This window comes from Scomber japonicus, chromosome 12, assembly GCF_027409825.1.
Source record: "Scomber japonicus isolate fScoJap1 chromosome 12, fScoJap1.pri, whole genome shotgun sequence".
Lineage (NCBI taxonomy): Eukaryota > Metazoa > Chordata > Actinopteri > Scombriformes > Scombridae > Scomber > Scomber japonicus.
In genome coordinates, this window is record NC_070589.1 from 4,066,141 (window position 1) to 4,090,240 (window position 24,100).

The 24,100-nt window shown below is 38.9% G+C and overlaps 1 protein-coding gene across 1 annotated transcript; it reads right to left on the reverse strand.

Annotated features, from left to right (window-relative positions):
• Positions 1–2,184: 2,184 nt before the first annotated feature.
• LOC128369192 (peptidase inhibitor 15-like) lies at positions 2,185–16,720 on the reverse strand. The gene is made up of 6 exons (XM_053330193.1): positions 16,501–16,720; positions 12,952–13,184; positions 9,041–9,159; positions 8,784–8,916; positions 4,301–4,416; positions 2,185–2,320 (listed from the first exon to the last, which is right to left on the reverse strand). Exons 1-6 carry the CDS (start codon positions 16,718–16,720, stop codon positions 2,185–2,187), a joined length of 957 nt encoding a protein of 318 aa, XP_053186168.1.
• Between the last annotated feature and the right edge of the window lie 7,380 nt (positions 16,721–24,100).

Sequence of the window (24,100 nt, forward strand, 5' to 3'; positions counted from 1 at the left end):
GTATTTGAGTGGTTGCAATTATCTGATGTGTTTTGTATTTTGGATACATGTGTTTTTTCAAATGGCACCTTGAGATTTCATTTTTGAACGAAGTGTCTTATGTATGAAATAGAGTGTAGTAGCAGGACCAAGTGTGTTGCATAAAGGAGTAAGTGTGTTGCAGAATTGCAACTAGAGTGCAAAGCAGCGCTTTTGTTTAAGGTATGGGTACATGTGTTTGAGGTATGGTAACAAAAGCTTCAAGTTGTGTTACTTTAGTCTAAGCATGGGTCTATAGTGTTCAAGCAGTGGGTAAAAACTGTAATAAATTAAGGCATTTTAAGTATTTTTTCAATCCATTAAGATCCCCATGTTTGGTGTGAACCACTGAATTTTAAATGTAATGTTGAGGTACAAATTAAGGGATATGTGTAAAATTAGAATTCCAAAAATAATCCAGCCAATGAATGTATATTTGCATGAACCATATTAGATGGTTAAAAACAACAACAAAAATAACCAAATCCAAGTTGCAAGAAAACAGTACTTAATAGAACACAAATAACATTTATTTTAAAATATAATATTTAAAAAATGGTACGTTACATACCAAGAAACAGAAACAAGAAAACAATGAAAACAAATCATGTGACCTGAAGACCTGAAAAGATTACTGGACTGCAATGAGAGTGCAGTAATCTAACAGTTAAAGTGGGATGATATCCTCCTCATGTCCTACAGTGTGGATGTACATTCTAAACAGTGGCAACTTATAGTTTGAGCACCTTATGGATGTTTTCTTCATTCAGTTTTTTTGTGCACAGCTTTTTATCTACATTATACTTACAGGTTAAACTTTGACTACACATTGTTTATTCAGTCAGCAATTATATGTATTTTTTCATTATTTCATATGCATGGTACTTATTTGTTTTTTTCCCCTTTCAAAACTAATACAGTAACAAGGAAATGTCAGTTTCCTGTCTATACCAGGAAATATGTACAGATGGGGGACAATTGAAAGGAAAAAGACAACATAAAGTGTGTTAGTAAGGTGTTGGACCAACACATGCTGCCAGAACAGCAATTCAATGCTCCTTAGCTTTATTTGGGTTGAGATGTCACACATTTGTAGTGACCCTTCCCTCTAAGAGGTCAAGTGGCCCAAACCATGCTAGCAAAATGCCTCACACAGTATAATAGAGCTACTGTACCACATCCCCTTATTGTAGGGGTCAAGCATGTACCGGTTTTTCCTTTAAACTGTCCCCTATCTATATAAATAAAGCATAACAATATACTTTTTGCATATAATCTCTCTCCAGCTATAAATATTATAATATAGAAATTATTTTAAAAAATGATTTATGTTTTTTTTTTGCATCCCCTCTTTGCTTTACCCTATTGCTGTTGTTATTCCTTGAATTTTATTCTCATTCTTTTACAGATTTTTTTTATGGAACACTCCATGTTCTCCAGATGGCGTTTTGCTGCCATCTAGTGTGACAATTTTACTACTACAAGTACAGAGCAGAAAAGAGAGTTTCAGGGAGTACATATCACCAACACAGGCCTACACACACACACACACACACACACACACACACACACACACACACACACACACACACACACACACACACACACACGCACACACACGCAAACACACACACACACACACACACACACACACACACACACACACACACACACACACACACACACACACAGGGTAGTGATAGATTACATAGATTTGGTTTGAAGTCAGCAAGCCAAATGGTTTTCAATGGCTACAAAAAGTAAGTTTAAAAGCACCTGAAATGTGTGTATTGTCTGACTTTCCATGGTTGATGAAGGTTACTCCAGTGTGTATCAGTACACTGTGACATCACTGTTGTGTGTGTGGTTACATGTGCAACAGAGCAAACCTCTAATCACACCCAACAGTGACGCTGAAACACACTTCATTCTCAGTACGTTGATACATCAGTACATCGACAGTACATTGAAACATTGCTTGTCATCTTATACTCAACCTTTAATAACTGTGTGGAAATGTGTGCAAGTCCAAACATTAAGAATACCAAAAACACACTGGGCTGTGAGTCTTTTCCCATAAGAAATGATCAGTTCTACGTTTTGTAATCCAGTTTCATGCAGTGTTATCCATCATTTCCCAATCATAATTGTCATTTTTCTCACTTGTTACTTGAACCAGTACATGTAGTTGGACTGGACACCTTGAAAGCACATGTTGTTGCTGCAGGTGCCTCCATAGCTGGACGGACAGGCTGAACAAGGAACGCCAACTCTGTACGGAGCCTCTCCGATCCAGTTACCCCTGAGGAGAAAATTAAAGAACATAAATATCAGCAATATGGAATTATTTTCACTTAAATGTTGAGAGAGATTAAAGCATGACAGGCCTTTACACAGATGGCATAGGTTTAGTGTCTGCCCAACAGAGAGTCAAAGTCATTCTGCTCCAGAAGTCCAGAAGAAGAAAAGCCTCATCAAAAATCAGCACAGAGATTTGTAGTAAGTAAAAACACAGCCATGAAACAGAACCTTTCTAAACAGTGTGTCACGTGGTTTATTTTATATTTAAGGACAGGAGTTTTCTGAAATGTGATCTGAAATCGGGTATTCAATATTTATATTTTAGCTGCATTTATTGAATGAGGGAGGGGTCCAAGGAAGTCCAGATATGTCTCTAATAACGGCAGGACAGAGAGTAAAGCAAAGTGTTTACACAGCACATATTACAGCTAGAAAGATTAACAATGACTTTAGAAGGAAGTTTTGGGGAGTTCTGGGAGTGCTGTGACAAAAATGGAAAAACAAAATGGAAGAAGCTATTGTAGCTTATCGGCTGTGCACTCAGTTTTATTGAACCTCCTTTGTCAGAGTAATAGCTGTTCCATGAAAGAGAAATGATTATAAGACATGAGTATGGTACAACAAAACCTTGTTAACAGCGTTAACTTATTGTCCTGTTTATGACTAAGCTAAGTTAAATAGCAAACAAGTCTGTTAGCCTATCATTACCTAACGTACTGCTGTACATTGTATGGAAGAATTCAGAGGTGTGTGCTGATTCAGTGTGTTGATCAGAAGTATTTCAGACACTAGTTGCTGTGATGTTTCAGTATTTACAGACCAAACTGACACACAGCAGATGTTGAAGCACGGAGTGTAAAAGTGCACCGCTGCAGCAGTGACACACAGTATGAGATCTGCTTACAAAGATCTGCTAAGAAAAAGTTCCAGCATCTTTGTAATAATAAATACATCTCTAAATAAATCACCTCTGTCATCCTGCTCCAGTTTACAGCGTGTCAGTCCATAGTGAGAGAGGATCAAAGCTGCATTTAAATAAATAAATAAATAAATAAATAAATAAGGATTTTGATTGACAGCCAGAATTGTTATCGACATTTAAAACTATATATTTATAGTTATTGTTATAGTTATTGTTCTCAGTGTGGACGGCGCTTAACAGGTGTGTGTAGACACACTTTAGAGCATTTAGGTGGCATCTTGCTAAGCATGCTAACTCAAATTCACCACGACTTCACCACCACAGACAGGTTGTAGCTGCTTTGGCAGCGAGCCAATCACATGTCCCATTAAATCGAAGAACGCTTGCACTGATTGGTTGTGAGCAAGTCCATACAAATAGTCATATTTTCTAGTTCTGGGTGCAAAAGGATTGACTGCAGGTATCGTTTGACAGGAGACGTTTCAATACTACTTGGTATCCATTTATTTCAGTAGCGATACCCAGCCCTAACTGAGACTAATAAGTGAGCTAGCTATTAGCTTGCCTGCTACAGCAATTCAAAAACAAACCCTGTGAGAAGTCACTATGTCACCAAGCTTCTAGCAAAACACCTGTTTTGTGTGTATGAGCGAATGTGACAGCTGCTTGATAGTTTTCATATTTTGTAAGCATGACAGCTGCTATATTCAAGGCCAATATTGCCACTGGTGTCAGTTTATGTCATTATCTCCACTGCTGCCATCTTAAACATCACTATCATAACAACAACACTGTAGGAAAATCTGTCCTCACTATGGCGAAACATTCTTAGTAGGAGTTGTGAAAATGATGTCATTGTCACGGCAGGAACTAATCACTCCTCAATGGGAATTGACATCATATTCTACTCCAGGCTCGGCAGCTGCTGATAATAAGTTGAATCTGAATCCCTGAAAATCTGACCAGCACAGATGGATCTGAAACAGACATGTCCTTGTCACAGTCATGTGTGTTCTGTGCATGAACCTCACACAAATACATGTCGGTGTGATCTCATACTTGGGAGAGTAGTTGCAGACGAGGAAGGTGGCTTCTCTCCACACAACTCCCCACACAAACATGTTGTAGCAAGTCTGCACTGCACAGCCCACTCTGTTAGTGGATGCCCACACCATCTGAAATAAAGGAAAAGGTTCAGTCTGGTACAAGCATCTATTGATTAATATTCAATCAGATAACAAAATGTGGTTGTCTATGAAGCTGTTTTCCAAGGGAATGGAGACAGAAGCTTTTGACAAAAAAAGTTTAAAAAAGCAAGTAAATGTTAGCAGTGAATGAGTATGAACATCATACAACAGAAATAAAATAGTACATGTTTGTCTTGAAGTCATTTGGTTGTTATCAGTGCCTGACACTTCTATCAAACCAAATTCACTGTGGCTGCTGCTTCTTATCATTCATCTCTTGCAGTATTTACAGTATTTAAAGGACAGGGTCACAGTTTTGTCAATTGTGTCTTAAAACAGCAGCCATGTGAATATGAATAGTGAAACAGGTTTTCCTCTCTGCAATCATTCCTCCTGTTCATACTGACTATTAAAAGATCTCCTTCAAATGTACTTTCAATGGAAGTGATGGAGGACTAAATCCACAGTGTGTCCACTCAGTCATTTAAAAGTAGATGATCAGCTTCTATTGAGCTTCAGCAGTGTGAGTCATATCAAGTGATATCTGACACATTTACAGTCTTTTTACCATCAAATTCCCTCTTAGTGTTTCCTGTTGAGCTGTGGTGGAAGTATAGTAACAAAAAGACTTTTCTACTAAAAACACTGTAACGTTGAAACATAGAAGATGAAGATTTGACTAATTTGGACGATTGAAGCTTCAGATCAACATTTACATTTTTTTTTTCCCAGAAGGAGGACTGTGGATTTTGTCCTCTATCATGAAGGGATGTTCTAAGAGTCAGTATGAACAAGAGGGATAATAATAGAAAGAAAAAACTATTTTAGTGTTTATAAGGGCACATGACTATTGTTTTAGGACAGACATTCCTGTAGCTACCTCACAGTAAAAACCTTTAGGGAGATTTACTGCAGTTTGACCAACTGTGGTCTGGTGTGGTGGTGAAAAGAAACATGTATTAGGAGGGGAGGATATGTAACTAAAACCTGATTATTAAAAAACAAAGATAAACAGATAAACAATGAACACAATGTCTGAGAACTGTAACGTCAACACATAGACGGCATCAAGTTTTAGTTTGTGTTCATCAAACTTGAATCTGGACATCAATGAACTGTGAAATTACATTTACTTTTCTTTTATGGAGACATTAAGTGTAGGTTTGTGTTCCTCATTATTAACATCCATATCAACATCACGGAGGGGTTGAACTGGGGACAAAGTATATTAATGCTAAGACAGTCGAGTCAGTCAGGAGCTGACTGGATGAGACACACGTAATGCATTTTGGTTCTTCTTCGTTGGCCTTTTATGGCAGTTGGCATCCTTTGACTTGCATTACTGCCTCCTACTGTCACTATTGTCCAAGTCTCCTAATTTATCTACTTTCTCTCAAGAAAGCAAACACAAACCTCCTTCCCTTCACTGTGTCCACACATTCAATCAAATCTTAAATCCTCACCTCCACTCCCCCATCCTGTATAGACCTGTCATCATTCTTCTTGTCTCTTCCTCATATTTTCTGCATGAAATCATGACATGCTTCACTGTCTCCCTCTCTACACTCATCACAGTGGCCAGTTGGTTGTTTTCCAATAACGAATAGTGTGCTTTTCAGATTGCTATGACCAATTCTTAACCTGCTAACAATTACTTGTTCTTTTCTGTCATTTCTACTAATTGTTTTTACTCCTAGTTTATTATGTATTCAATATAAATGTCTTCCTTTCCCTGCATTGTCTGAATACTGTTGCCACTGCCTAAATATTATCTCTTCACACTATGCTTTTTCCCCTCTGATTTTGGCAGTTTAACACTGATATCCACTCTTTGAGGGGATAGAGAGCCAGTCAAGAGTCCAAAATGGAGGAAGCTATTGTAGCTTATCAGCTGTGTTGGACCGTTCAGTTTTATTGAACCCCTTCTGTCTGGTTTGCAGGCAGTTATAAAACACAAGTCAATACATAGAAATTTTGAAGTCTCCTTTGCTTGCTTGTCTGACTTTTTATTTTCCAATTGAGCCGGTGCCCACATGAACTTGTCTTTTCCCTGACTGGCTAACCAACTGATCATTGCCTGCTGTTTTAATGCTTGACACTGCTGATGCTGAATCACTACAGATGAGTATTTTGTTTTTGTCCTCACTTCTACCCGCTACAATGCTAAAAGAATTGAAATTAACTCAACTGCATAAGCACTCAAACAATCTGATGTTCTTACTGATCCCAACTTAGTGACTGGGAATCACCACAGCTGCCCAGCTTACTTTGTATCTGCAAAAGTCACCCAGAGGGTCAATTTTCTTTACACCACTTTCTACCTCAAACCTCACCACAACATTAAGGGAACCTCAAATTGTATACCACCCCATACCAGCCTTCCCACCTTTTGCCATTCATATCCTCCTCTATCATTTCTATACCTCCTCTTCACTCAACTCCATGCTACCTACATCTCCCATCTCTCTCCTTCACAGGCACAGGCCATCCACCAACATGCTTACCTTCTACCATTACCAAGTCCAGTCCATAGTCAAAAGTCAACTATTCCATTCCAGATTCTATTTAAACCAGCGTAACAGTAAACAGTGATACATTCAAATTATGCACAATCTCCCGCTAACTCCTCCATCTCATTTTGTTGCTATCAAGACCACATTCTGGTTGTTGTAGGATTCCCCCATATGCCTTTTTCTCAGTTTTCTAGTCATAGGGCATCGATTTAACAAATAACTGCCCATTTCCACTGCAAAGTAGACCTAGTTTCCCCCAACATGGCTTGTTGTTGAAGCCAGCTTTACTCATCGGGTAACATTGAAGTCTTTGTTGTGCTCACCTCTGCCTTCGTTTGCTTCTTTGTACACATAAAATGTGATTTTGGCCTGCTGTTTAAGAATTTTGAGACAGTTTAGACATCACTTTGGTCTGCAAACTACTACTAGAATGCTGCTCCCATCAAATCAAGTCTTTCCTCCATCACTACAGGATAATACCTTCTCAGTCTTGGCTAATATAATTCTTATAATTCTTATTTTAATTGTGCTGAAAACCATGAAAATTTGGAGGTGAATGTTGAAAACCGGGACCTTTGAGTGTTCTACAGATATTTGTCAGGACTTCCAGGCAGTCCCAGACAAACCGGGACATCTGGTCACTGTACCAAAGCAGCCATCTATGACACCATCATAGAGGATCTCTAATGGGAAAAACAACTGAGCTGGAAGTTTGGGTCAGGACCAGACTGTGGAGGTCTTCATCTGCTAATGAAAGTATGTTTAACATCATCATAATATTTGATCAAAGCAATCCAATCTCAGTTGTACATAGTGTCTATCATACCAACCACTATCGGCAAAATGTTTTGATAATAAGAAAAACAGATGCTGTCATGCCTGTTTTTCCTGTATGTCTCAGTTCAATCAGAGCAAAGGAAGGAGAACCACACAAAGTATCGAGGATGTCCCGATGCAGCCATATATCTATCTATCTATCTATCTATAAACCAGTACATGTGAATCATAGTCAGTTTGCCTCTTGTAATTTAGCTTCTTCATATCATGGTATGCAGCTCCAGGGCTCAGCTGTATAAAAGCAGCAGGTGGTCATCACTGTGTAGTGAGGATTTTTTTGCTGACAAATGTTTAATGAACTGTACCTGTATATAGCACTTTTCTAGTCATTATGACCACTCAAAGTGCTTTTATACTACAAGTCACATTCACACATTCACACACTGTTCATACACTGCAGCAACGGGAGCAGTTTGGGGTTAAGTATCTTGCCCAATGACACATCAACATGTGGACTGAAGGAGCCAAGAATTGAACCACAGATCTTCCAATTGGTGGATGAGCCGCTCTACCTCCTGAGCCACAAAGACAATAAAACAAGTAAAAACAAGTTTAAAATTCTCTATTTGGGTCGGACACATGCAACCCCCTCACAACTCATGATGCTGAAAGCTCTACTGTCTATAAGTACAGCCTCAGAGAGCCACTAGCTGTAGACTCTTGTGTATAAGATGGAGCGTATTGGGGGCCAAACACAGGAGGAATTACTCCTGGCAAAGACAACTTCTAGAGAATTAAATTCCCCCATTCCCTTATCCCTTCCTCAACGTTCATTCAACTTGTCTGAATTTGATTATATTATATGAAAACTGTTGGGATATGTTTCTGACACTCTCCTGAGAATCTAGCAGGAATGAGATAAAACTACAAGATGTAATGTTCTGTGTGGCTTAGTTGAAATTGAGAGCGGCATGAACATAAAAGTATGAAGTTATGACCACTGAAACCTGTCTGTCCTCAGACACATACTCACTATCCAGAAGGCAGAGATGGTGCTTTCCCTACCTGTGTGTAGTGTGTACACATGGGTCCGTAGCAGATCAGGGGGCAGCTAGGGTTGCAGTAGCGAGGGTAAGGGAACACATAGTCATTGACCTCATCATACCAAGGCTTGACCAGCTGCAGGATGGATTGATAGCTGTGGTAGATGATGAACAGAGGTTTGTCTGAGGCATGCCTTTAGAATTTGATCTAATGTTCAGGCTTCAGACAAGTATGCAGGAGTGACTTAAGACCAGGTTTCAGGTGTGTGTTGCACCTACCCTCCTGTCCTGACAGACAGGTTCTGTCCATAGAACTGCAGCAGATAAGCTGGTCCATGTTCCCACAGACAGGTAGCAGCCCAGGCTTCTGCTGTCCTGGCCAAATCATTGTCCCACACCTGTTGTATGGAGAAATGTTCCAGTTGAAATAGACACCTGCAGATGCACCTCATGCACGCACATGTCATACTCTGGTAATGTGCAAAAGTTATTCCACTTCATAAAGGAGTAGATCCACTAGATACTAATAATTATAGACCAATTTCTATTATTTGCGCTACAACTGAAGTATTTGAGAAGTTGATTTTTAGTCAATTGGCAGCTATTTCTAACTGCAGTGAAGCTCACTGATGGCAGGCAACCTAGAACATTAGTCAACCATACCAAGTCCTCTGTAGCCTTCTGCTATCAAAAACTTTATTTCTCAGAATCAAAGAAGAACTAATTAAAATAGATGGCGTTAACATTAAGATTGTGTTATTGTGCTATCAAGGACACTTTCATGTTTTTGTGTTGAGAAATGTTAAACACATAATTACCTTAACCTTAACACTGTGAGAGTGAGGGAAATACTTACAGGTGGGTCCATCCAGGCAAATTGCAATACTTCAAATTCTGGATTTGAAATTCAATTATTTCCTAAGGTGCTCTAAAATATTTATTTTTATTGAAAGAACCTCATCATATAGTTACAAAATATTATACAACATCTCAGAAAATTACACAACACGAAGATGATTCAAAGAATGTGCAATGCTTCTTTTCAGCAATAGCAGGATCCATAGCAACCACCATACCAACTATAGAAAGCGTGAAAAAATCTCATATACAATTAGTGAATGGAAATAATTAAAAGAAATGCACACTTCTCATTAGAAATGTTATCAAAACATATTTTATAGAGGAACTATTATGATTTTATATCATATACATATAATGTTACATTGTCGGATGTTCATATTAAAACATAGCCGAAGTGTCAAATAATGAAGTACATATGTAGAAGTAACCCCTGTGAGCAAAGAGCACTGGATTTAGAATACTCTGAACACTCCAACAGTTTTTTTCTACTTTCACCCCTGTTTGAGGTGTGCTCAATATTGTTCCTCCCTGCATTATTTCTAACTGATTGCATGGACAAAGAGCTCCAAATATCTCCAGTTTTATAACAAAGTTCAGGAACGGAGACCACGCCTCATACCTACTCAATTTCTGCACAAGCAGTACTTAAGTCACACCCTATCCGCTCTACCCCCCTTTGTCTCATTTCAAACATACCACGGTCACGCTCAGTCATCCCAGCTCCCCGGAGCCCTCGGCCCCTTTTCCTCCAACAGCGCCACCGTCATCAGGCAATCACCTCTCAAGTCTCCAGGGGAAGATCCTGCTTCTGGTGATCTGGAGCCACTGCCCCCTTTCCCTTCCGCCCCTCTCCATCCCGCTCGAGGTCCAGCAGTCAAGGTCACCACGAGTCAAGGTCACCACGAGTTACCACGACCAGCCGCTGCTCTGCCACCAACTTTCAGACCGCCAGCCAGCTTCGAAAATATCCGACTGGACCTTTGGACAGCTCCCCCACCCAGAGTCTCATCCTGGCCCCGGTTCCCTCCACTCACCCAACTAGAAGACGGGTACTGCATCCAGCGTCTCCTCATCAACCTGACACCTGGTTTCAACTTGCATCCACACTACACTCTACACCTCTCTTTCCTTCTCTCCCCCCCCATCCCTTCCCCCATTCCCTAGATCCTCACTTCTTCCTCCCAACCCTACGACCCCTCGACCCTAACCCCTCATCCCCACCCTTCGACCCTATCCCTTGACCTCTTTTCCTTCCACATAATAAATACTTAAACTCATATCTAAGTTGGTGTCATCTTTGTTAGTGAACTTTTTTACTGAAGGCAATACAATTCTGCTAATTGGGTGAGGAAAACATTGAATTTCCTTTAAATTCTTCACAATGAAATAATTTAAAAGCTTTTAATATGAAGCACTAAAGCAGAAATTCAATGTTTTTCCATTTGCATTGTTGGGTTGACCAATCAGAACAGAGTGGGCTCATCATGAGGTGGCCCTAAAGAGACAGGAGACTGCAAACACTGCCTGTTAGAGACAGAGGCTGAACTGAGTGGCTACATAAAGGACTAGTATAAGATCATTTTTTGAACTGTAAATGATGCAAAGCTACTCTAGTGGAGTCCCAGAGTTACATAATTATTAATGTCAGATACTTGTTTGTTTTCACGGACAAAAACTTGAATGACAATGAAAAAGTAAACAAACAAAAACATGACTGTGATACTAATAATACTAATACATACACATAACTATTACATATTTTAATGTGCTACTGTGTTGCAGCCACTACTACCCATGTAAAATTGACTTTACTTACTTTATTTTTGTTTTGTTTAAATATTGGTAACTTTTTTTGTGCCTGGAGAGGGGTGGGAATAATAAAGGGATTTCCTATCATCTAGGAATAATAACTATGTTAACCATAAGAAAAGAAAAACTAACTGTAGATTAATTTTGAAAATATAAATAAAAGACACTTTTTCCAGGCTTCAAGAAAAGATTTAAATGTGTTCAAATATCCTCCAACAGGCAATTGACCAAAATATCCTCATAAAGTTTGACAGTTGATTTATTTGGAGGGAGAATTCACTGCTGTTGACACAAAGTTTAGACAGCGAGGGAAATCAGTGCAGCTTCTCCAGCAGCCGTCTACACAAAAGTACCTGAATAGTGATGAGAACACTTAATAAACACAATTTGGATGATTTATTTATTTTCGATGTCACAGTGTGCTCATTAAATCAGCACCACAGACAGCGGCAAGAAGCTAACTGACAGCTCACAGGCAGCAACACAGTGCAGAGCCTCCAAACACAACAGTGGAATGACCCAACAGTGACGACGCCTTTCCAGAGGCCAAACAAAAAAGCATCAGTCAATTCCTACCAAACACATATTGCAATTGCTAACTACTCACAGTGTTTGCAAGTGTTCCAGGGTGAACTTGTTTTACTGTGTTCAAGCATAACATTAAAGCTGGTCAAACAAAGCAAGGAGCTTTACTATCAATCAGAACTCCTCTTTTAACCATCTGGGCCTGTTCTATGCAGGTTATTAATGGCTATTAATGTTGTTGCACATCAGAAATAACAATATCTAAGTCCATCTGGTTGGAGTTGAAGCATATTCTAAGAAATACTGATCTGAGGCCTTATTGCAGAAAAGTATAATTATATATATATTTTTTTTATTTATTTATTTATTTATTTTTTTACACAAACTAAAAACACAATTTGATGTTAATGATTGATTGTTAATGTTGACATTAAGACAAAACATTAAAGTCACTGACCCCTGTAGAAGCTGATAATGTAATAATTAACCATAATGTAATAAACCTCCCAATAATGTAATAAAACATGATAATGTCTTAACTTCCTGATAATGTAACAAAGTGCATTTCCCAATCTGTACCAATGATGTAATACATTATTACATTAGCAGGAGGTTATTACATTATTGGGTTAACCTTATTTTTGCAGAACCCAATGATGTAATAATTTCACAATATAGTAATAACATTATTATTTTTTTTATTATGAGAGTTTTTATTACATTATTAGGAGTTATAACATTAGCGGGAAATTATTACATTATCAGGTTCTACAACCCCTTTTTTGTCAACTTCATTACAACTGTTCTTTATTATATAAAATAAAAATGTGGCCACTATCCTTTAACTTTTGTCCTTGTTTGCATTTTGTTTGCGCATTGATTTACATAGTAGATCTTGTTACATCACACTAAAGTAACTTTATTATTTATTTCATTAGATTTTTTCTGAAATATAATGACATGCAAAATATGAATAGGATGACGTCTTCTCTCACCATATACTCCATGTTAGCAGCAGGTGGGAAGACGCTGGCTCTGACTTGGTTATGATAATCCAGGATGGCCACCATGTCTCTCTGACTGATGAAGCGTTTCCTCCGCGCTGTGCGGACACCAGGAGACGGGTTGCTCTCATGTTCAGAAATTAAAGTGGAGTCGGAGAGTTGTTGTAATTGTTCTGGAGACTCCGTGGAGTTTATAAACTGTCCGTTAACTCCGCACAGCAGGACTGCGCAGGAGAGAAAATAAACGTCTCTCATGTTGATTTCACCTTTTGGAATATCCGTCAAACACACACAATAGTGTTTTCACGTCTTTGCTGTCTGTGTCCTGTTTATCTCCTGCTTTATTCTGCAGCTGCGCTCGGGCTGTTTAGATGCTCTTCATCCTGGTGAACAGTCTTCATCCTGGTGAACAGTCCTGAGGTGACTGAGTACAGCCTGCCCCCTCTTCCTCAGAATTGAAAAAAGAAAAAAGAAAAAAAAAGCTGTACTGAACAGAGGCGAGCATGTATATCAGCAAATATACAAAAACACTTCTTCCACATGGAAAGCTCATAACTACTATCAACTAGTAAAAAGCAGAAAATCACACCATCACACTGAATGCATCATAAAATGATAAAGTATGTAAAAATAGATATTTGAGACAATCTTCATGGCCACATATAGAACTATATTTCTTTTCCACACAGGTGAAGGCAGAGTGAAGAAGAGGACTATAACTTCCTGTGAAACATAAGTTGTCTGCTTTGTGTATAATGTTTTCTTCAGTTGATAAATATGTCAGCATTGTTATAACTATGTATAGTAGCAATAGAAAATAATATGCAGTGTTTTTGGTGCATAAACAACACCAGCAATAAATAATAAACAGTGTCAAACATAAATAAAAACAACTCTGTGTGTGTGTGTGTGTGTGTGTGTGTGTGTGTGTGTGTGTGTGTGTGTGTGTGTTGTCAGTGCCAATGTACCCAACTTTTACACCAGTTACACCATGTTACTAACTTGCCTGACTTCATAAGACTTATAGAGAAGCAACATATTTTATAATGTACTATATGTTGTCATTGTATATAAGATGGTTTAAATATTTTCTTTTTTCTTTTCCTTTTTATCATTATTGGTTTTGTATGTAAAATGAATATCTGTCTTAACCAGGGATAGGAGATGGGAACTAGTAATAGCTATATTCCCTTCATCAGTTACTGCAGTTTGTTTGTATTGAGACACAGAGAATTTACACACAAGGAGGAGTTACAACAATGAAAGCTTAGTTTTTCCCTTAAAAGGAACATATTAGGCTCATTTCCAGGTCCATACTTTCAGTCTGTTGTGATTGGCCAGCTCTGAGGAGCAGCCTCTGGGGAAACCTCTGCCAGCTCTGAAGACTACGACAACAAACCATGAAACAAACTATAGTAGTGAGTCTTTACTCCAAATGTCAACTTCTCAAATACATTTGTGCATGTTTGAGTCAGAATATGATATGAAATATGAGAGTGGATGACGCAAACAACTAAATCTTGTCAACCAATACTGCAGAAAAGACAGCTGCTTATGGATATGTATGATGAGCTGACATCATAAATGAAGCATTCAGAGCAAGTTGAAGACCCGAGTTTTAACGTGAAAGGAGAACTTTGACATACGTTCACTTCAAATTTGGGAACGTTGATAGCTGACATCATAACAGTATAAAAAGCTGAATTTGTCCCCTTTATTAACAAAAATGGTACATTATGGGATCATTATGGCAGAAAGCGGCCATGACAATATTGCAATGGACAATATCTGGACAGTTTTTTTTCTCCACTGTGGGACTTTATGAGGGAACTACTACATAGAATATCAAATTCATTCTACTCAGATAAAACAGACAGTAAATACAGTGTACTAAAGTAAATATGGGTTTAAAATACATGGATGTCAAATAGCTGTGGATTCAAGATAACAGTTTTCATATCCATTGTGCAGCTGTAAAGTAAAACACTGGTATGGTCCTTTAAACCCCTCTTGCCCTTTTTTAGTTTGAAGTGAGATACCAGAGGCCTTAAACATGACGTCGTGTGTATATTTATACATTTAAAAAAAGCACTCTACAGCCAAATGTTGAGTAGAGAGCAGGGAGGACAGGAGAGTTGCAGAGCTGCTCCAACTCACTATATCAAGGTCTGCCTCTGCAGCTGATGTCAGCTTCATGAAGGTTACACCTGTTTGTGGTGTGGCCTCATCCAGTCAGGCTTCCCCCTTCAGGCTTGTGCTTCTGCCAAGAAGGGAAAAACCAAATCATCCAGAATGTATTTTGGCAAGTGGGAACAGAAATTAAAAGCTGAGGACCATTTGTTGAGCTATATCAGTTTCTGTTCTGTCCTTGATGTGTGATCAAATGTTCCAGCCTGATTTGAGCGAGACAGAAGATGTACAGTGTATTCTGGCACACAGCTGGGATCTGTAGTCTTTACTCCTGTGACATGAGCACATATGTGGAGGCAGCAGTGAGATGATTGTGTTGATTCTGTATGCTGTGGTGCTATTGTTGTTTCTGGATGAGGCTCAGGAACATGGAGCAGGTCTCACAGCTGTGCAGCTGCAGAGAGCTGAAGTCCAACAGAGCCTTACAAGACACAGTATTATTTACAGTGGATAAAAGCAAGTCATTTAAATGTTTTATGATTTCAGTTTAACGTCATGCACAAATCACTGTGCCTGAAGGAATCACTACTCTTCATGCCAATATCTACACAAAACATCATTTATTTAAGACACATAAAAAGTACTCATTTTCATACAAATACATGCAATAACTCTGCAGTGACAAGCAGGTGGATGCATGTAAATACTCAGGTGAAGCAGCAACCAAATGTTAACCAGGTGTAATGATGTTTAACATCTGGCTTCCAGATGTTTGTTCAGTCTGAGCCATTAACAAGAGTTCAGGATGAAACACATAGTATTAGGTGTAAATGTGCTCTGCAATGACATGTATGATAGTTTTGAATGAGTGTTTGTTGTTTGTGTTTCAAGAATGTCAAAACATGTTTTTCATTGCTCAAAAAAAATCAGGAACCACTTAAATCACACATTGGATCTCGATGAACGAATTATTCAAATGTAAAATCTTTACATTGTATAATTAGTTGAGAACAAAATGATGTGACAATGCTCAGTAGAATCCAGAATCATCAACTGAGGACTGGATTCAAAATCACACCAAATATCAAAGTGAAAAATTGAAATAACAGCTGATCCAACTTGTGTGAAGTTCATCATGGCAACTCATAATGTGACTCAGTGGTGTGTATGGCTCCTGTGTCTCTGTATGCACTCCTGACAACGCCTGGCCATGCTCCTGATGGTGGATGGTGTCCTGTGAGATCTCCTCTCAGACTTGGATCAGGGCATCAGTGAGCTCTGTGGTGGTACTTGGTGGCGTTGGATGTAGTGATAAATAATGTCCCATAGGTGCCCAGTTGGATTTAGGTCAGGGGAACATGAGGGCCAACGACATGCCCCCCCAGACCATCACTGACCCCCCCACCAAACCGGTCCTGCTGGATGATGTTCCAGCGGCATAACGTTCATCGGAGCGTCTCCAGACTCTTTCAGGCCTGTCACATGTGCTCAGTGTGAACCTCCTCTCATCTGTGAAGAGAACAGAACGCCATTGGCGGACCTGACAAATGGTGTTCTCTAGCGCAATCAAGCCGCACGGTGCTGGGCTGTGAGGTCCCACAGGTCCCACTAGAGGACACGGGGCCGTCATGCCCCCCTCATGGAGTCTGTTTTTGTAGGGTTCTGACAGTGCTCCTCCTATTCCCCCTCACACAAAGGAGCAGATAGTGGTCCTGCTGCTGGGTTGATGTCCTTTTACGGCCCTGTTTGGCTCTTCTGGTGTCTCCTCCCTGCTCTTGAGACTGTGCTGAGAGACACAGCAAACCATCTTGCGACCCCATGTATGGATGCGCCATCCTGGAGGAGCTGGATTACTTGCGCAACCTGATTGGGCTGCAGGTAGCGCCTCATGCTACCATTAGTGACAAAGACACTAGCAGAACATCAGTCTGTGTCAAACACATGTAAAACCATTCCCTTTTTAGGGGGTGTCTTGCGTTTGCCTCTCCATTGCACCGGTTGTCACTTTAATTTGCACCAAAGCAGCTGAAACTGTTTCACAATCATTTGAGCTTCCTAAATGTACAGATTGGTATCCCTGAAGTTTAACTGACTTGCTGTTATACTGTGAAGATCAAGTGTTCCCTTCATTTTTTGAGCAGTGTATTTAGACAAATATGAATCTTCAGCTACTGATTCCACAAATTCTTACTTATGAAAACCTGCTGCCTACATTACCCACAATGCAATATAACTGAATTCACTGGACTGTACAGATTCCAGTGTGTTATGATAGTAGTCTGGAGCCCCTCAAAAACATTTCTTTTAGCCAGAAATGTGATGATTCATCCTCATGACAAAAATATTTCAACTTCTACAAATGCTTTTGGGACGATTTTTGTTGAGTGTTTGACTATTCAAAAATCGTCAACAAACACTGTTCAAAAATACTGTTCATTTAAATGTAATATCACTGATTAAAAGCATTATGTTCTCCAGTGTTATGTAATGTTCAACCATCATATTAATAATGACTGATAGAGTATTCTTGAATGATTTGTGCTTCTGAAATTAACAGTATGTAAGGGTTAATATTTGAAACATTTTAAATTCTAGTGAGCATATACTAACTGTTTGTAACTTCAGGTGTTTTCCATCACACATGAACACAATGAAGATATCATTTAGCTCTGCAAAAACATAGAACAATCTGGTTCATCAATAACTGAGATAAGTCCAGTGATTCTGTCCTGCAGTACAATTGAACAGAACCATGGACTCAAGTCAAGTGATGACTTCAGACTTAGCCATGCTTCTCACTGCTCATATCCATCAACCAATCACAACATGGAGCACTCACACTAAATGTAAACACAGAACTATGAATCACTTTTATTGGAATTGTTTCATTGTTTGAATGTTGACACAACAGAAGAAGGAAGTGTAATTTGGTGCTATTCTACTCAAATTGAAAGCAGAAATTAAAACAAAAAAACAATATGAAGCCACAGAGCACTTTTATTTCAGAGCATTTATTCACAAAATGAATCAATTGTTGGAGTAGAACCAGAGAAATCGTCCAGAAAAAATGTTCTTCTTCATCAAACCTAGAGACATTACCCACAATTCAACTCAACAACTTACTCAGTCAGAGATGTGTGTTACTAGCATGGACCACGGAACGCATCTGAATGAGGGGGCATAATTTCAAGTCACGCGGAGGGGGTGGCATATGCATTGAAACAGGCAATATCACTGACATTATCACTGATGTATTGAATAACGTTACGGAGCAGTTTTTTTATTCCGACACCACACAGTCACATCTACAGTACACATGATGAACATGCACACATGCTTGCTCAGATTAACCCCTCTGATCCCACTCTAACATTCACACACAACAAACCTATTTACACATAAACGCACAGATGAAACTATAGCAAACAACAAAGTACATCCAGTCCAGTCCGAAACCACAACCAAAACTCATCTTGCTGCCTTGAATCTAAATCAACATCATAGTCATTATCATCACAAGTCAACACTCATATCAGACTGACATAATAACAACAAAACAAGCGCGGTTAAATGAAAAGTAAGCAACACAACAGGCCTACCCATACTCCAGCCATACCACAGAAAATGACATGTACTGTAGGTTATGTAAAAAAAACTGACTTACGTTAGTGGTCCTTGAACTTCCCGAAGACCAGTCTGCATCGCTCATTTTGCTGGATGAATTCCTTTGCAACAGCAGTCATGTCCACTTGTGCCAGAACATCCCGGTGTATGTGGCTGCACATTAAGTCATTAAAGTCTGTGTAAAGTAAGAATAAATATGTGTTCTGAGTTTCACATACCACAGAAAAGTGTGTTGTTAACCACCTTGCCAAATTTGAATGATTAAAAAAATCGCCAAATATATGAAATTAAGTTTCAAAGTTGTGTAAAAACTCAGCCTCTTTCTCTGCTACCAAACGCTGTGGGAGTGCCCGTCGAGTTCACTGAAACCCCGCCCCCTACCAAGTGTCACCTGTCAATCAAAGTCACCGCCTCTACCAGAAACATAGACGCTACGTCTGAGAGCTTTCTGCAGCTAACTCAGCGGCTAGCTCGGCGACTAACTCGGCTAACTGTAGACTGTAGTAGTTGTAGTGTGTGCTGAATGTATTTATACCTCTACAGCAGCAGGGGCGGGTTTATGCTAACGCAGCTGTGCTTTTCAGACCCTCCCACTAAATCCTGAACACAGAAATCTTGAAACACAGTTTGTGAAGCCTAGCTCCACAATTCAAATCTAAATGGTTGAAATGCTTTTTACACCTTTTTTAGAAATACATTTATGACCTATTTAATGTGTTCAGAAGAAAAGGTCTGAGTTCACTTTACACAGTCTTTAAGCTTTCTCTGTGTCATAGTTGAACGCAGGTTGATAGTGATAGTTTGAAGTGTTAAGAAAGATCTTTCAGCTGATGCTGACTGGGATCGTGAAAAACAGTTTCAACAGTTTGTGCACTTCTGACTGTAGTTGTTTGGCCACAGGGACAGCATTCATTGCTTCACTTATAAGCCTTCCTGATATTTTTTTCTGACTTGGTTTGAATCCCTGATGTCTGCCAACATGCTCAACTGTGCATGCAGACTGTCGAAGTCAAAATCCTCTGCGTATAAGGATATTGACTTCTGTCTCTTCATTTTCGCAGGTAATGCAGCCAGCGGTTAGCTCGCCACGCTCACACATGACGTAGTTGATAAACAATGCACACTAGTTTTTTAACGGCAGCAGTTGGTGAGAGTGAGTGAAGGTGTGTGGTGACTAGTATTGTTTGGCTCGTAAAAACACAGATACAACTTAGGCTTTTATTCATATAAAATAGTTTGTCATAGTACAAAAGTTACCCCTGCCCCCCCCCTGGTTCTGCAGTCTATGGTTACTAGTACTGTAGTGGCACTTACCAGAGTTCAAAACCTATGGGACAAGTTGCTTGAAAGTGAGAATATTTTTTATCATTTGCATTGTAAATGATCAAGAACATTGGTCTAAATGATGCATTACACTTCTACACAGCTGCTGTGTGCTGCACTTTAAACTTGTGTTCTGGCTATCAGCAGTACAGACAGTGTGCTGGGTGGTGTGTTCATGAAAGAAAGGAAATCCAACATAAACAGTGTGCAGTTGGCTCAGGTGTGTCTCCTGCCACTGATTGTGCTGCCTTCAGGATCAGTCCCTGAAGAGAGGAAAACAGAGCAGCCAGCAGACAAACCAAACAAAGGGTTAGACACACTTTAACATGAGTTGATTCTACTTTTCCAGCTAATGAGAGCCATCATTTCTCCTGCTGTGACATAGGACTGTGTCAGAGTAGTTTGAGGTACTTGTACTTTACTATAGTACAGTTTGAGGTACTTTACTTTACTGTAGTATTTCCATGTGATACTACTTTCTACATTTCAGAGGGAAATATTGTACTTAATACTCCACTACATTTATTTAACAGCTTTAGTTACTTTTCAGATGAAGATTTGACACAATGGATAATATAACAAGCTTTTATAATACACATTGTTAAAGATGAAAGCAAAAAGCAGTGTGTAGTCAGGCTCACATTTTAGATGTCTATGCGTTGTTAACAGCTCCACCAAATACTGATTTTTCCCTCTAAACTTCTCACATGCTTTCATTTCAATAAATGTTCAAATGATCCAACATTTCAGCAAAAATCAAAGATTAGAGAAAAAGCCCCAAAACTGAAAACAGAACAAAACTTTGTTTTTCTCCCATTTCTCATCTCACCAGCCCTCACATTTATCTGCTGACCCTTTGGAGGGGCCCCGCCCCTAAGTTGGGAACCACTGAACTAAACTAGCTAACTGTATATAAAGTAGTATAAACTAGCTAACTGTATATAAAGTAGTATAAACTAGCTAACTGTATATAAAGTAGTGTAAACTAACTAACTGTATATAAAGTAGTGTAAACTAGCTAACTGTATATAAAGTAGTATAAACTAGCTAACTGTATATAAAGTAGTATAAACTAGCTCCACCTCCAGCAGCTACAACAGTAACATGCTGCTCTAACACTGATGCTTCACTATTAATAATCTAATGATGTCATATATAATAATATATCACTACTTTTACTGTAATACTGCATACTACATCACTATAATACTATAGTACTTTTACTGTAATACTGCATACTACATAACTATAATACTGCAGTACTTTTACTGTAATACTGCATACTACATCACTCATAGTACTGCAGTACCTTTACTGTAATACTGCATACTACATCACTCATAATACTGCTGTACTTTTACTGTACTACTGCATACTACATCACTCATAGTACTGCAGTACTTTCAGTGTACTACTGCATACTACATCACTCATAGTACTGCAGTACTTTTACTGTAATACTGCATACTAAGTCACTCATAATGCTGCAGTACTTTTACTGTAATACTGCATACTACATCACTCATAATACTGCAGTACCTATACTGTAATACTGCATACTACATCACTCATAATACTGCTGTACTTTTACTGTAATACTGCATACTACATCACTCATAATACTAATGTACTTTTACTGTAATACTGCATACTACATCACTCATAATACGGCAGTACTTTTACTGTAATACTGCATACTACATCACTCATAATACTGCAGTACCTATACTGTAATACTGCATACTACATCACTCATAATACTGCAGTACTTTTACTGTAATACTGCATACTAAATCACTCATAATACTGCAGTACTTTTACTGTAATACTGCATACTACATCACTCATAATACTGCAGTACCTATACTGTAATACTGCATACTACATCACTCATAATACTGCAGTACTTTTACTGTAATACTGCATACTAAATCACTCATAATACTGCAGTACTTTTACTTAGTACTTTAACCACTGTTGATCAGATGGGCATTTGTACAGGCATCCTTATTGCTCTCAAACTAAACATTAAACAACAGCTGGTCACATTTACTCTGCACAGTGTCTGTCCAACAATTACGTAGCTGGAGCATCGGATACTCCGAGACAGATCAGACATTCATATGGGTGAGGAAGGTCAGCAGACCTGGTTTTGATGTACTTTTAAATGAAAGATTGTAACTTACTGGAAGACATTCCTTTATATGTACAGAGTGAGTATGAGACCAAAAAAAGAGTGAAAAGAGATCCTTATTATGATCCTTTTCCATGTACTATCATGGGATATGTTTGAAAAGTCATAGCATTTACACATTCTACAACACATTCATTCATCACTGTCTGCAGCTGTTCTGTGATTATATAATTGTATGATGGCAAATACTACAAAACAACACAGAGTGAAAATGACATCGTGACTCACCCGAAAAGCTCAGATTTATCTTTGGTGGGATTTTGTTTTGTTGTCATCACAGGTTGAGGTCATGTGTTGGGTATTACTCATCGTCTTTTGGGAATTAGTGAAAATTCGGTACTTTCACTGCAGGCTTACAGCAGCCTATCAGGTGCTGTGTGGATATAACAAAATGTATTCAACACCACAATATCATATCAAATTAAAACCATTACTGTTTCAGAGCTGCGTAGGTGTATGTGTATTTGTGTGTGTGTGTGTGTGTGTGTGTGTGTGTGTGTGTGTGTATGGGAGGAGAGCTCAGAGGCTTTACTGCCATATAAAGAAAAGCTCAGGAGGCATACATCTGTATTTCAAATGGGTTTTTTTTTCATCTTGCCTTGACCAAAAAGTTCAACAATCTGTTCCTAGAAAACTAAATCATAGCAACAGAACTATAAACACAACACTCTGCCAAATTTGATTTTGGCAAAATGCACAAGGTTAACAGTATGACTGCTGCTATTAAAATGCAGAGTGTAGTAGTAGGATGATAATCATCTATTGATATAAAACAACAGATGTTCAGGTTTCTTTAGATCAGTAAATCTGCGTTTGCTGTTTAAACAGTTATTTAAATATTACAGTGGAAACCAACATGTTTCCAATATGACTTTTTACTCATTTTATATTATATTCAATGTTGGAGTTTGAATGTTGTGCTCAACTGTGGCAGCCAGCCTGATTACAATGTTTTATTATATGTTTATAATATAATTCTCCTCACTCTACTCATTCCTCTTGTTTATGCTGGCTAATGAAAGAAAGAAAAAGTGGATGGATAGATTAAATCCTAATTAAATTAATTTCACGATTATCGTCTCTTACACACACACAAAAATTGTATTTTCCCAAGTAGGTTTCTGCATGGTGATGTAGGTATGTGCATGGTGATGTAGGTTTCTGCATGGTGATGTAGGTATGTGCATGGTGATGTAGGTATGTGCATGGTGATGTAGGTATCTGCATGGTGATGTAGGTTTCTACATGGTGATGTAGGTATGTGCATGGTGATGTAGGTTTCTACATGGTGATGTAGGTATGTGCATGGTGATGTAGGTTTCTGCATGGTGATGTAGGTATCTGCATGGTGATGTAGGTATCTTCATGGTGATGTAGATTTCTGTATGGTGATGTAGGTTTATGCATGGTGATGTAGGTTTCTACATGGTGATGTAGGTATGTGCATGGTGATGTGGGTATGTGCATGGTGATGTGGGTATGTGCATGGTGATGTAGGTTTCTGCATGGTGATGTAGGTATGTGCATGGTGATGTGGGTATCTGCATGGTGATGTAGGTATCTGCATGGTGATGTAGGTTTCTGCATGGTGATGTAGGTATCTGCATGGTGATGTAGGTATGTGCATGGTGATTTAGGTTTCTGCATGGTGATGTAGGTATGTGCATGGTGATGTGGGTATCTGCATGGTGATGTAGGTATGTGCATGGTGATTTAGGTTTCTGCATGGTGATGTAGGTATGTGCATGGTGATGTAGGTATCTTCATGGTGATGTAGGGTCTGCATGATGATGTAGGTATGTACATGGTGATGTAGGCATCTGCATGGTGATGTAGGTATGTGCATGGTGATGTAGGTATCTGCATGGT